This window comes from Diabrotica virgifera, chromosome 1 (assembly GCF_917563875.1).
Source record: "Diabrotica virgifera virgifera chromosome 1, PGI_DIABVI_V3a".
In the NCBI taxonomy this organism is placed as follows: domain Eukaryota; kingdom Metazoa; phylum Arthropoda; class Insecta; order Coleoptera; family Chrysomelidae; genus Diabrotica; species Diabrotica virgifera.
Genome location: NC_065443.1, coordinates 104,148,765 through 104,164,675, shown reverse-complemented (window position 1 = coordinate 104,164,675; position 15,911 = coordinate 104,148,765). Strand labels below are relative to the sequence as shown.

General features: G+C 31.4%; 2 protein-coding genes across 6 annotated transcripts in view; one reads left to right on the top strand and one right to left on the bottom strand.

The window, feature by feature from the left end:
• LOC114325338 (GPI ethanolamine phosphate transferase 1-like) overlaps positions 1 to 2,452 on the top strand; it is a 229,856-nt gene extending 227,404 nt beyond the window's left edge. For all 5 annotated transcript variants that reach the window (XM_050642697.1, XM_050642700.1, XM_028273394.2 and 2 more), the window contains one exon: positions 1,999 to 2,452. In XM_050642697.1, coding sequence (XP_050498654.1) covers positions 1,999 to 2,292 — 294 coding nt within the window. In that variant the 3' untranslated portion in view covers positions 2,293 to 2,452. The remainder of the gene's footprint in view (positions 1 to 1,998) is intronic.
• Positions 2,453 to 14,882: 12,430 nt separating this feature from the next.
• Positions 14,883 to 15,839, bottom strand: LOC114325343 (phosphatidylinositol-glycan biosynthesis class X protein-like). The gene has a single exon (XM_028273400.2). The coding sequence runs from the start codon at positions 15,642 to 15,644 to the stop codon at positions 14,928 to 14,930; it is 717 nt and encodes a 238-aa protein (XP_028129201.1). The 5' UTR covers positions 15,645 to 15,839; the 3' UTR covers positions 14,883 to 14,927.
• Between the last annotated feature and the right edge of the window lie 72 nt (positions 15,840 to 15,911).

Sequence of the window (15,911 nt, the reverse complement as noted above, 5' to 3'; positions counted from 1 at the left end):
TGGATAAACTGGCTAATTTTAACTAACTTTTGTTCTATAGAGTTTTTTCACTAAGTCAATACTTTTCGAGTTATTTGGCAGTGAATATGTTCATTTTTTCAACAAAATAACCACGCTTTTAGACGGTTTTTCGCAAATAACTCAAATAGTAAGTATTTTGTCGAAAAAACATTGTCAACAAAAATATAGCCTATAAAAAAGTTTAAAAAATGGTGTATATATCACGTCTTTACACCTAGTAGAAGCAGAGTTATAGCTAATGAAAAATAGGTTCATATTCGTCGAATTCCAAATGGAATACTTTAACGTGAAATAACCAAAAATGAAGCACATTTCGGGGAAAACTCATTAAAACTTATTTAAAGTGTTTAAAAAAGCTTCATTTTTGTTTTATAAAAAACATTTCTAGCATCAAAATTGAACAAGTTACGCTCAAAATAAAGTTAGTCCCTTTTGGTTTTGGTAAAAAAATCGAGAAAATCACCCCCTAATTAGTATCTTAAATGAACTTAATCGTTACGGCTTCACAAGTTTCTTGACTCACGTATATATTGTTTATATGATATGTAAGTTTCATCGGTTCAAAGTCCTTATTATTGAAAGGGCTGTAGCTAAAAGGGGTTGAACGAGTCACTGATCACGAATGTATGCAAATTTAGAAACACCAAATCTTAATCAATTTTTGTCTAACAGAAAAACAAAAAAATACATGATATTCAAAAAAGCAAATCTGACTTTTTTTGTTTTTCGAGATTTTTGGTATCTGTAACAAATTTTAAGGTATTTTGAAAAAAAGCATATTTTTCAATATTTTAATTTTTAAAAATTTTACTTTGAAACCAAATTTTTTCAAAAATAAGCACTGAATCGATGAAACTTACAGATCATTATAAACACAACATAAGTAAAATAATTTGTGGAGCGGTAACGATTAATTTAATTTAAGTTGCTAATTAGGGGGTGGTCTTCCCGATTTTTTTTTGCAAAAACAAAAGGGACCAACTATATTTTGAGCGTAACTTGCTTAAATTTAATGCTAGAAACTTTTTGTTAAAACGGAAATAAAGCTTTCTTTAAACACTTTAAAAAAGTAATAATAGACTTTCCCCAAAAAGTGCTTAATTTTTTGGATATTTCAGGTCGAAATATTCTATTTGAAATTTGGTGAATATGAATCTATTTTTCATTGGCTATAACTCTGGTTCTACGAGATCCAGAGACCTAACGCGTACACCATTTTTTTACTTTTTTATAGGCTATATTTTGCTAAGAACGTTTTTTTCGACAAAATACTTACTTTTTGAGTTATTTGCGAAAAACCGTCTAAAAATGTGGTTATTTTGTTGAAAAATGAACATATTCAATTGCAAATAACTCGAAAAGTGTTGACTTGGCGAAAAGCTCTATAGAACAAAAGTTACTTAATATTAGTCAGTTTACCCATTTCCGGACTTATTTTGGACATATATTTTTTCACCCCCAACAGGGGGTGAAAGTCACCGCCAGGGCAAAAGCACACATCGGCACAATATCACTTTTTTTCTTTGACATGTAGGTAAGCTATACGTATGCCAAATTTAATGTCAATCCAAGCGGTTCTTTAAAATTTAGAGCGAAAACCGTGAAAGAATGGACTATACATATATATATATATATATATATATATATATATATATATATATATATATATATATATATATATTTATTTAATTATTGAATTGTTCTATATATATATATATATATATATATATATATATATATATATATTTATTTAATTATTGAATTGTTCAATTATTTGTATTTTGATTTTACTGATTATGCCGCCCCTCTTGTGATGCCGCCTGATGCGGCTACCTCACCGCATCATAGCACCGCACGGCCCTACGTATATATTCTTCTACTTATTAGGTCCAAAAAAAAATATTCAACAAAAAACGTTTATGAATTTTTTTACAATTTGGTAGGTACTTTATTAAAGAGTTTTAATTTTTATTTTAGATTCGTTTCTTCTTGGCCTATCTTAAAGGTAACTTTTCGATAAGCAAAGACAAAATGATGGAAGATCTCGAAACTTATATGAATAATCGTAAAGCAGAAGGACAGACAGCTCCTCACTTCTTGAGTTTAAAACAAGGGGAATATATGGAAGATTTGGGAACAATTGCTAGAATCAAGAAGGTACCTCCTGTATTTGCTAAATTATATAAATATGTTCACAAGGAGGGCATAGGAAATATTGCGACATATAAAATATTAAATGATAATGATTTTGAAATTGTAAAATTTGTGTAAATTTTGTTTGATGTATTTATTGTATGTTATAGCATTTTTACATATTAAGATAATAGTCAGTTCACATAGGGACAGTCATATATAATATGTTTAAATAATGTGTAAACATCAAATGTTATTTACAAATGTATATCTGTTTATAATATATGTTTCTTGTCACCTTTCTTTTTTAGTGGGTTCCTATCGATTGACATTAGCAATACAATAATAAGGCTTTTCATTCACAGTCATTTGTTTCAAGCTTCTGTCATAAGTCGTGTAATCCGTATGTAAATACTATACATAGATTATTCAACATATGACTGAAGCTCGAAACAAATGACAATCGATGAATAAAAGCCCTATTGTATTGTAATACAATTTATTGTACATTAGATTCATGATAGCACAGATTCTGATATTCCTATCTCTGTTGGTTTATTCCTACCTTTGTACCTTTATAGTAAATTGTTGAAGGCTGTATCATTTTCCTTATAAAAACAACATTTAAATATGCAACCAATATACATGGTGTCCCGAAAAGATTGGTCATAAATGATACCACAGATTCTGTGGTCAAAATAGGTTGATTGAACCTTACTTACCTATATACAATAGTGCACACAAAAAAAGTTACAGCCCTTTGATGTTACAAAATGAAAATCAATTTTTTTTCATATATCGAAAATTCTTAGAGATTTTTCATTGAAAATGGACATGTGGCATTGTTATGGCAGCAGCATCTTAAATAAAAATTAAAGTGAAATTTGTGTACCCCATAAAAATTGTATGGAGGGTTTGTTCCCTTAAACCCCCCCCCCCAAACTTTTGTGTACGTTCCAATTTAATTATTAGTGTGGCACCATTAGTTAAACACACTGTTTTTAAAACATTTTTGCCTCGTTAAGAGTTTTTCGATAATCCAGTGTTTATCGAGATATTTTGAATATTTATCGAATCCACCACATATTTGTATATGGTTAAGTACCTACGATTATAGAGACCTGTTAATAATCTGAAATTTTATTTATAATTTACATTTTTATTTATATGTATTTTGAAAAAGAAGCCACATCTCGATAAAAGGTGACATCAAAAAAGACTAAAGGCAAAAAAGTTTTAAAAATACTGTGTTTAACTAATGGTACCACAATAATAGTTTAATTGGAACGTACACAAACATTTGGGGGGTTTAAAGGAACAAAACTCCCATAAATTTTTTATGTAAATACATTAAAAAAGAAGCCGCATCTCGATAAAAACTCGCTTATCGAAAAAATAATACGAGGCAAAAAGTTTTAAAAACGTTGTGTTTAACTAATGATACCACAATAATGAATTAATTGGAACGTACACAAAAGTTTGGGGGGGGGGTTTAAGGGATCAAAACCCCCATAAAATGTTTATGGGGTGGACAAATCTCACTATAATTTTGTTTTAAGATGATCCTGCCATAAGAATGATACATGTCCATTTTCAATAAAAAATCTGTAATAGTTTTCGATATATTGAAAAAAATCGATTTTCATTTTGTAACTTCAAAGGGCTGTAACTTTTTTATGAGCACATTTGTACTAAGGTAAGTTGGTTCAATCGAACTATTTTTGACTCCAGAATGTGTGGTATAATTTATGACCAATCTTTTCGGGACACCCTGTATATCTACATAATATATCTTTAGCAACCGATGAAACATCAATATTTTAAAAACCTTCAGTTTGCATAAAGTATTTATCTTTAGTTTCAAAACCACCACACCACATTTTTTTATAAATACGCTTTGTTGCTTTGTTCATTTGATCATGATAGGTGTGTAAATGATTTCAGTTGCAAATGGGTGCTAATATAGTATGCGATCTAGTGTCTCATTTCTACTGTGGCTTGCAGTCTACTGAGGGATGCGATGTATAAGCTGTATTAGATTACAAAATATATTATAGCCTGCAAAAAAAAAATTACAAAGTGAATGTAATATAAAAATCAGAAAAAATTTTATTTTAATTTTACAAATTAATATTTATCTAATAATAATAATTTAATTTCTCATATCAATTTATTTAGTTGGGAATAAGCCAATTATGTATGCCAAATAGTAAATTGATATGACAAGGTGTTCATTCGTAAAATTAAAATAATTCTTCTGACTTACCTATGTGTTTTATTCACTTTATAAAGATTGTTTTTGCTTATACTCGATACATGTACAGCTAAACACCATAATCTTTTCTCAGAAGGGTTTGTACACAACAATGAAAGGCAACCAACCTTTGTAGGCGAAATGTTTATTTGCTAAGTACTAATCGTCGGCTCCTTTCCTAAGGAAGTTCGCCCTTAAGGATCGTTTAAACACAGCGATAAATCAAACAACTTATCCAGGTCAATCGAGTTGTTGCAACTTATCATTGTGTGTAAACGGTGCATCGCACAACTTATCAAAGTTGGAGTTGGGTTGAAGGTGGTATCGCATTGAATCGCAGCGTCTAAACAGCGTTTCAACTTGTCATCACAACTAGTTGCTGTGACTTATCGTTGTGTTTAAACGACGCTTTACCCGAAATGTAGTTAGGTTTGTGTGTCCCTAAGCCGACGTAATAATAATAAACATTTATACAACTACTATTTAGGAATATACAATATTTAGTTTCTTTACTAACTATTATTGTAACATGCAAATAACGCCATAATCTTTTCCCAGGGTAAGCGCAAATATCAACCCTTCTTTTTAAATAAAATGGCCTGGTAGATTTACAAAAATTAGTTTTTATTTAAAAATTAGAGTTTACTTGTAAGTAAATATTTTTTTCTACAAGAGTTTTCTTGCATTTCAGTATTTTGCGCAAATCCTTCAGATAGATCACACCCTTGTGGTAGACTGCATACTATAGTAGCACCTGAAAATTCTCCTACCCTAACTTTGGTCAATTAGTTGTTGTTTTCTTGTTAGCCTAGCACTGTAGGCGCCAGATAGGTAATTTATAATCCCCTGATCTCGTAACACTTTCAAGTCCATCGACATGTAGTCTCCAGTGTTCACACTGTTGTCAATCAGGTGCCACCGACACAGCTACCATGTTTACATTTCAACAATTTTCCAATGACAGTATAAAAGTGGCAAATAAGACAAATATCAGATATTGGTCGGGAGCTGAAAGTGTTAAACAGACTTTCTCAGGACCAAGCTACAAGGGGACTCATATCAAGCAACTTATCATCCAGCTTATAAGGTAGCAAATTTATGTTTAAATTTATAAATCTCTGGCAAACCTGTGGCCTCCACCTGTTCTTCACGCTCACCAACACCCCTTAGTTTATGTTGTATATCGGGGGCGTACTGGGAAAATCCACTAACTCACAAAAGTAAAGTTTTGAGAAAAACGCATTTAAACATTATTATACCTTATGGATTACCTCTTAAAAATCAGTTATACTGGCTGTTCAACATTTTGTACCTGGATATGATTGTGAAGGATGTTAACCACAGGTGTTGTGCACATACATGTACATAAAAATATTTGGAAAAACATTATTTTGTTCATCAAAACAGAAAGATGGAGTTAGTTGATTTTCTTTGTCATTGAATGTGCCTATTTAAGCACGGTGGATGACGAATTTGGAGTTATAGTTTGTGGATTTAATGGTAGTAAAATGTCAAAATTGAAAAAAAATGGAGTTAGTGGATTTTCCCGCCAGTACACCCACGATATTTTAGAACACATAGATAATGATAGATGGGCAATGGACAAAGAGGTATGAGCAGGTATATAGAAAATCATATAAAAATATTTTGAACATATTTTAAACTAGATGCATGATTGTGTGGATAAACCCATGGAAATTCTGTTTCATATTACATGTATAATATACAGTAGACTCCCTCTATAACGAGAACTGAAATGGTGGACTAATTACCTCGTTATATGTGGATCTCATTATATCAAACAACAATAATATTACGCATACCACTCTTACGTAGTTTATTAGCTGTTGATGGTCGACCTCAATAATGAAACTTTGCCATCGTAAATTTCCTTCAATATTCAATATCGGTCAATAGATAAACAGGAAGGAGTAAGTTTATTACAGGCGGTGGAGTTTATTACAGCACTGGCCTCGTTAAGCACACAGATGTTGGGCATTCCTGTATACAGGCAGTTGGGGTATTTATTTATAGCCATTACTGCACTAAAAACAGGTAAAGAAACATATTCTTGATTTCATTTTTCCTCGTTATAACCAAATATGCCTCGTTATAGAGGTGTTATAGTTCAATAGAAATTTCATGGGACATCTAGTGTACCTCATTATAAGCGAAACCTTGTAATACCCGTATTAGTTTTAGAGAAAGTGAACTGTATACATACAGGAGAGTCTACTGTCAAGACTGATAGAATCCTGGATCTGATACTATCCACTAATGAAAATACTTCTGTTACACTGAGCGACGACCCATTGGTACTAGCTGATAGATATCATCCTCCATTGAACATTCAGATTAAGGACAATACGAATCACGCAAATGAAAGCAGTCCTCAGAATGATATATTTTATTATGATTTTAAAACACTGATTCAACTCTCTTAAATGACTGTTTAAAAAAGTCAAATTAATGGGGATGAATTATTATTAAATCACTCAGTTAATAATATGGTAAACATTTTTTTATGATATTCTGTACTTTTTTGTTCATACTTTAATTCCTCAAAAAAAAAGTATCTAAAAGAAAATTTCAATTATTATTTACCCCAGAGTTGAAGCAGCTGACGATCCAGAAAAAAAACAGGCTCACAAAAGATTTAAAAATTCAGGGTTACGAGGTGATTATGTTGATTATAGCATACTTTGAGCTGAGTGTAAAAACTTATCTCAATTGTGCTACCTACAGTTCGTTGAAGAAACAGATCAAAGAAATATAAAACAATTCTGGAACTTTGTTAAGAGCAAGCGAAGTGAAAATTAATTACCACCTTTGTTGTTCTTTAAAGACAAAGAATGTCAGTTGGGACCTGATCTGCCTGATCTTTTTGTAGAATATTTTCAGTCAGTTTACACTGACAAAAATATCAATTCGCAAAGTAAACCCTCATTTAATCATATTTGTATCTCTGATTATAATATTCCTATATCAACCATTTATGAAGGGATGGCTAATATTGACATAACGAAGGGACCAGGTCCAGATGGCATCCCTCCTTCAGTTTTGAAATCTTGTAGTTTTGTTCTTTCACATCCACTTCATGTAATATTCAATAAATCTCTTGCTTCAGGTATCTTTCCAGATTTCTGGAAAGCGAGTTATCTTATGCCTATCTATAAGTCTGGTAACAGAGCTGATATATCCAACTATAGACCAACAATACCAACATGCAGTCTTAATTATATTCCAAAATTATTCGAGAAAATAGTAGCGGCTTATTTAAGATCAAAATTAAGTTTGACAGTAATAGAAGAGCAGTTTGGGTTTCTTAGCAAGAAATCTGCAGAATTAAATTTGATTACTTCTGCTAACTATCTGTCGGACATCTTGGATGGGGGCGGGGAGGTTCATGTGATCTACATAGACTTTTCCTCCAAGGCATTCGACAGGGTAAACCACAAAATCTTGCTCAACAAACTAGAAACTGCTGGTATTCAGGGAACATTATTGAAAGTTACCTAACTGAAAGATGTCAAACTTTAAAGGTAAATAATTACATGTCTAAAAATATTCCCAACCCCTCTGGAGTACTGCAAGGGTCCCACCTGGGACCCTTATTATTTGTATTATTTGTCAATGATATTTCGGACTGTTTTAGATTTGCTGAATTCTTGTGTTTTGCAGATGACCTGAAATGCTACCTTAAAATATCCTCCCCAGATGACTGTCTTGTACTTCAATCGGATCTGGCCAGACTTGATGAGTGGTGTGAGATCAAAGCCATGGATCTAAACATCACTAAGTGCAACTCCATAACTTTTACTAAAAAGCTTAATAGAATTAATTTTAAATATAGTATTAAAGAGACACCATATTGTCCCAAGTCTTATCTATTAGGGACCTTGGAGTCACAATGGACTCCACACTCTTTTTTGTCAATCACATTGACATCATAGTTTCTAGAGCACTTAGGATGCTTGGATTCATTAAGTAAAGCACACATGACTTTAGGAGTAATAATGCTATGAGATTTCTGTACTGTAGTCTTGTCAGGCCTTTATTGGAATATTGTTCTTCAGTTTGAAGCCCCCATTATACTTCACACATTCACAGAATCGAGCAGGTGCAGAGAAAGTGCCTTAAGTACCTAGCATATAAATCCAATATACCTTGTGTAAACGAGTTTTCATATGATTTTGCATTATTACAAGATACATTTTCCCTGACTACTTTGAAAGTGAGGAGGGATCAGGCAGATCTCAAAATATTTTTTAAACTCATTAATAGAATGATTGTCCTTCACTTATTTCCACAATGTCGTTAGCAGTTCCAATTAGAAACACCAGATCAGTTAACGTATTTCATCAGCCATTTAGGAGAACCAATGTTGGCCTTAATTCTTATATTAGTATAGTATAGTTCAGCGATTCTCAATCTGTGGTACATGTACCACTGGTGGTACATTTCATTACTTGCGGTGGTACACAAAACACAAAAAAAATTAAAATAGTAGTACTTAGTAAGTCTTCATAATACACTATAAAAATACAGGGTGTAACAAAAATACAGGTCATAAATTAAATCACATATTCTGGGACCAAAAATAGTTCGATTTTACCTTAGTACAAATGGGCACATAAAAAAAGTTACAGCCCTTTGAAGTTACAAAATAAAAATCGATTTTTTTCAATATATTGAAAACTATTTGAGTTTTCTTATTGAAAACGGACATAAACGGACCCCATAAAAATTTTATGGGGGTTTTGTTCCTTTAAATCTTCTCCCCCCAAACTTTTGTGTACGTTCCAGGTAAATTATCATTGTAGCACCATTAATTAAACACAATGTTTTTAAAACTTTTTTGCCTCTTAGTAATTTTTCGAAAAGCTAGTTTTTATCGAGATATTTTGAATATTCGTCAAATCCACCGCATATTTGTATACTGTTAAGTATGATTATTATATGGAGACCCGATAATAATATGAACATTTATTTATAAATTACAGATTGAGGTATATTTCTGTGGCTTGGTTCTAAAAGGGCCAATGTTAAATTTTTGTTTTTTTTTATACAGCTTTCTTTTGAATTTAATATTGACCAAACAAAATGCAAACAAGTGAAATTGGCCATTTTAACACCAAGTCACATAATGTGGCTTAATGCTAAAATTAAGGGCCAGAGTCAATTTTTTGCATTTTGTTGGGTCAATATTAAATTCAAAAGAAAGCTGTACAAAAAAACAAAGATTTGACATTGACCCTTTTAGAACCAAGCCACAGATTTTTAACCATATTAAAAAAGAAGCCACATCTCGATTAAAGGTGCCTTATCGGAAAAATACTATGAGACAAAAAAGTTTTAAAAACGCTGTATTCAACTAGTGGTACCGCAATAATAGTTTAATTGGAACGTACACAAACATTTGGGGGGTTTAAAGGCACAAAACCTCCATAAAATTGTTATGTAAACATATTTAAAAAGAAACAGCATCTCGATTAAAACTGGTTTATCGAAAAAATACTAAGAGGCAAAAAAGTTTCAAAAACATTGTGTTTAACTAGCGGTACCACAATAATAATTTAATTGGAACGTACATAAAAGTTTGGGGGGGTTTAAGGGAACAAAACCCCATAAAATTTTTATGGGTGCACAAATTTCACTATAATTTCCTGCCATAGTAATGCCACATGTCCATTTTCATTAAAAAATCTCCAATAGTTTTCGATATATCGGAAAAAATCGAGTTTCATTTTGTAACTTCAGAGGGCTGTAACTTTTTTTGTGTGCATATTTGTATGTACTAGGGTAAGTTAGGTTCAATCGAACTATTTTTGGTTCCAGAATATGTGATTTAATTTATGACCTGTATTTTTGTTACACTCTGTATACATATGTGGTACCAAAAATAATAAAAAGAACTGTAGGTGGTACATGACTCAAAAAGTTTGAGAACTGCTGGTATAGTTTATCCAAAAGATGGCATAACCCAGACATCCAAAGTGAAAGTTATCCTTCAACACCAAATTGTTCTATATGGTCCACACAATGTCCAGAAAAAAGTCACACCGTTTTGAGCGTCGGGTTTGGGGGGAGAGGGGGGAGAAATCGGTAAATTCGTAGTTTTTTAAGTTTTTCGCCAATATTTCTAAAGCTATGCGGTTTAGCATGAACAACCTTCTATACAAAATTGTTCTACATTAAATTTGAAATAAAAAAGGCCCTATGCATAATCTTTCTAAAATGAACGGTTCCAAAGTTACGGCGGTAGTATAGTATAACTGGTCCAAAAAAGGCCTAACCCAAACATCCAAAGTAAAAGTTTTCCTCCAACACCAAAATGTTCTATATGGTCCACATATTGTTCAGTAAAAAGTTACACCATTTTGAGCGTCCGGTTTGGGAGGGAGATGGGAGAGAAGCCGGTAAATTAGTAGTTTTTTTAAGTTTTTCGTCAATATTTCTAAAACTATGCTTTAGCGTAAACAATGTTATATACAAGAATGTTCTACATAAAATTTAAAACAAAAAATGCTCTATACATATTTGTTATAAAATCAACGGTTCCAGAGTTACGGAGGGTGAAAAGTCGAGGTTTTCGATACGTTTTATATATTTTGGGTAATATTTATGATATAACTATACCAAAAACCCAGACATCCAAAGTGAAAGATATCCTCCAACACCAAATTGTTCTATATGGTCCACATAATGTTCAGAAAAAAGTCACACCATTCTGAGCGTCGGGTTTGGGGGGGAGAGGGGGGAGAAATCGGTAAATATAAAAAGTATCGAAAACCTCCACTTTTCACCCTCCGTAACTCTGGAACCGTTGATTTTATAACAATTATGTATAGAGCCTCTTTTGTTTTAAATTTTATGTAGAATATTTTTCTATAAAACATTCCTTACGCTAAAGCATAGTTTTAGAAATATTGACGAAAAACTTAAAAAAACTACTAATTTACCGACTTCTCCCCATCTCCCCCCCAAACCGGACGCTCAAAATGGTGTGACTTTTTACTGAACAATATGTGGACCATATAGAACAATTTGGTGTTAAAGGAAAACTTTTACTTTGGATGTCTGGGTTTGGCCTTTTTTTGGACCAATTATACTATACTACCTCCGTAACTTTGGAACCGTTCATTTTAGAAGGGTTATGCATGGGCCTTTTTATTTCAAATTTAATGTAGAACAATTTTGTGTAGAGGGTTGTTCATGCTAAACCGCTTAGTTTTAGAAATATTGACGAAAAACGTAAAAAACTACGAATTTGCAGATTTCTCCCCCCCCCCCCCAAACCCGACGCTCAAAATGGTGTGACTTTTTTCTGAACATTATGTGGACCATATAGAACAATTTGGTGTTGGAGGATAACTTTCACTTTGGATGTCTGGGTTTGGGTCTAACTATACCATACTATTTCATACCTAGAGTGTCACGAATAGTGATATCTGTAACCGTTATGCTGATAGTTTGGATTTTTTAATGAAAGCTTTAGTAAATTTGTGAGCTTGTTAAAGCAAATTGTGATATAAATTTAGCAATATTGTAATAACGTGTAACTAATGATTTTGTACCTGTCAGTTTCATATATCAATGTAGTATTGTTTCATTATTTTAACTTTAATTTTATTTTTCTAAGCACTTTTTAGACTGTGTTTAGATTGTTTTTATATTAAGATTTTATTATTTGACTAATTCTATTGAGGTTTTTAAACTGTAAATTGTACTAAAAGTGGGCAAGGTCCGTTAATAAATAAATAAATAATTACACTTTTATAAAAAAGAACTTTTTTATAGAAAACCTTTTTATTATTTATAGCAGAGAATATAAAATAATTTAGCGATATTAAATGCTTAAAATTCCAAAAATTACACTGTAATAAAAAAGTACTTTTTATAATATCACGGTTTTGTTATTGTATATTATATGACACAACATGTTTGTAAAGAATAATTAACTTAGAAAATATGAATTTTTAGTAGGTGTATTTTGTTATTTATAATTATGATTCCAAAAATTACACTAGTATAAAATAGTACTTTTTATAATACCACGGTTGTTTAAAATAGTATATATAATTTTAAGTATATAAACTTTTAATTATTTATTAAAACAATTAAAAAAAGATACGCAACAGCCGGGTTCCAACTCGGGACCTCTCGATCTGCAGTCTAATGCCACTGAGCCACCATCAAGTTTTATGTAACAGATATCGATTTATTAACATACTTTAAAATATCATTGCATTAGTCACATTTTTAAAATACATAGTTTGAAATTTAAAAAAATCGATTTATCCATACAGTGTGATTGGTTAGTGAGGTAAAGTTCTGTAGATCCGTTATAGTAATAGATAGTAATAAAAGTTAATAACAAAAATTGTAACTTTGATTATAGATTGATAATCAGTAATCGTAAATTGTCAGTTTTAGACAATTCAGTCATGGCTTACTTAAAATTTGGAAAGATTTAGACCCGTAATTATTCATAATTTTGCTCTGAAAAATGAAAATATCTCGAAAACTAATAAATTTACACATAGGCAATGTTAGGTATATAAAAATTAAAGTATGGTAATGGTATTTTTCGATGATATAAAATACAGGTTGTTCTATTTAAAATTACTGAGAAAATAATTTACTTGCACTTTGACTCACCCTGTATTCAATATAAAGAAAATTAGCAATATCAATCATTTACGAAAATTTTGACAATAAGTAAAACAATATGACGTCAATAAACCATTGCCCTTGTGCTTACTTTTATTTATACAGGGAGTTGAGCTTGTTACGATTTTCATATAAAATTGGTTATAACTTTAATATTTTACCTTTATATTTTTATAATGCAAAAGTTATGAAGAGTTCGAATATAAAATAAAATACAGGGTGTACTATTAAAAAAAACATAAGTTTGGTCTGCCACTGTTATCGACCACCCTGTAATATTCCAACTAATTTTTTATTGTGCAGCTCAAAGTTCGCTACAATTTTTGATATTAAGTTTTATCGCTATACATTACTATAACGGATCTACGGAGCTTTACCCCACTAATTAATCACACTGTATAATAGCAGTTAAATATTGCATTGTTAGCTAGTTCTGAGCTTTTCTGAAAATTTCAGGTGCCTAGGTAGCCTAGAACTATTTTTAAAATGGATTACAAAATTTGCGAAGTCTGTGACACCAACCAAGCCAAGTATATAAAAAGGTTTTAATAATATTCAATAGTTTTCACAAATAAAATATGAAATTAATATGACATATAAAGTAACGCCATCTATTAAAAGTAAACATCAACCGAATAAACTAGTAGCGTCATCTTTTGTATAAAGCCGCAGCGAAATAACAAGAACCAACACTGTGGTTTCTGTCGTTGTAATATGGTCTTTCAACCAATTATGAGATATATCAGATTTTTATCAACATCCTAAGTGCTCTTAACTTTGTTGCAAACACACGCTAAACACAGTTACTCGAAATAATATATAGTGTAGTTTAAACTCCGAGGTCCAGATTATAATTCCAAACTTTAGAATAGTATAAGAAAGTACTTTTTATAATACCACGGTTATTTAAAATGCCATATATAATAATTAACTTATAAAGTATGAATTTTAAGTATATTAACTTTTAATTATGTATTAAAAAAAATTAAAAAAAGGTAAGCGAGAGGTAGGATTTGAACTCAGGACCAGTATATCTCCGGCCCAACGTTCTACCACTGAGCTATCAGGACTCGATGTATAATGTTACGTTAAAATGGAATTTAAATGTCATAGCATTAGTCACATTTTTAAAATAGTTTGGAATTTAAAAAAAATTCATTTATCCATACAATAGCAGGTAATGGTTTTTCAACCAATTATGAGATATATCAGATTTTTATTAACATCCTAAGTGCTCTTAACTTTATTGCAAACACACGTTAAACACAGTTACTCGAAATAACATAGTGTAGTTGTTTACCTCCGAGTTCAAGATTATTTTCCAAGAATTACACTAGTATAAAAAAGTACTTTTTATAATACCACGGTTGTTTACAATGGCATAATATAATAATTAACTTATAAAATATGAATTTTAAGTATATTAAGTTTTAATTATGTATTAAAAAAAAATAAAAAAAAGGTAAGCGAGAGGTAGGATTTGAACTCAGGACCAATAGATCTCCGATCTAATGCTCTACCACAGAGCTATCGGCCCTCGACGTGTTGACGTACGTTAAAATGGAATTCAAATATCATAGTTAATATAAAATGTCATAAAAATCACATGTTTAAAACAGTTTGAAATTTAAAAAAGAATCCATTTATCCATACAATAGCAGTTAAATATTGCATTGTTAGTCAGCTCTTAGCTATCCTGAAAATTTCAAGTACCTAGTTAGTCTAGTCTAGAACTATTGTTAAAATGGATTACAAAATTTGCGGAGTCCGTGACACCAACCAAGCCAAGTATATAAAAAGGTTTTAATATAATATTTTTACCGAATTTTTATTTGGCTACATTACATCACATAGAAGTAGTTGATAATACACTTAATATATAAATACAACCAGCACAGCCTAATAACAGTGTGAGAATTGATACTAGGGGATAGTGGTCCAAATCTCCAACTGGTACAAAAAGTTCAGCATCTTCAAAGTGAGCAAGATATGATATATTTTTCCAAACGCAACTTGCTTCTGATTTTTCATCACAAGGAGCTTCAACTTTTAATCCATCATTACAAACATTGTTGAAATTAGGACACCACATAAGTAAACTTGGTTTACGTAAATTAACTTTTCCAAATCCTCCAGTGATTTGGCTTCTTTGATATCTCAAGTGAATAGGTATTGTGAGCATTAACTTTTTAATTAAAGAGCTATTTAAAAAGACATACAAAGTGTGTTCGTCAGCTTCATGAGCAGGTATTTCAACATTGACTTTTCCATCTATGAAGGCCTGTAGTTCACCAGTTCTATTCAACTCTGCTATTTCATCTGGATTGACAAACATGTCCCTCGAAACGTCCAAACGGAGGGCTAGATGACATTCTGTTTTTAACCAAGCTTCTGTTGATGGTTCAGAAGTTTCCACTAACCACCAAATATCTCTGTGGAAACCATTGTGTTCAATGTTTTGAGTTATTGCAGTTTGCAATTTAATACATTCCGGGCGGTTACATTTGACCTTATTGGATAATGATAAAACAAATAAAAACGTAAAAACCCATGTTTTAGTCATTTTTGGTAATTAAAATTTACCTTTTCATTCATCTCTTTGTATTATTTCATATTTTATTTATGCAAAATTTTAAAATTGACCATTTCGAATTGTCAAAGATTAAGGTTATGTTATGTTACCTTACTTGTTCTTCTTTTTATGGATCTATGGCAGCAGCTGACTACGTGGTACTAACCAGGTACCAGAGTGCGTCCAGGGACTACCAAGACGCACACTGCCAGGTACTACCTAGGTAAGTAACTGAATAACAAAACAATAAGACTGAAT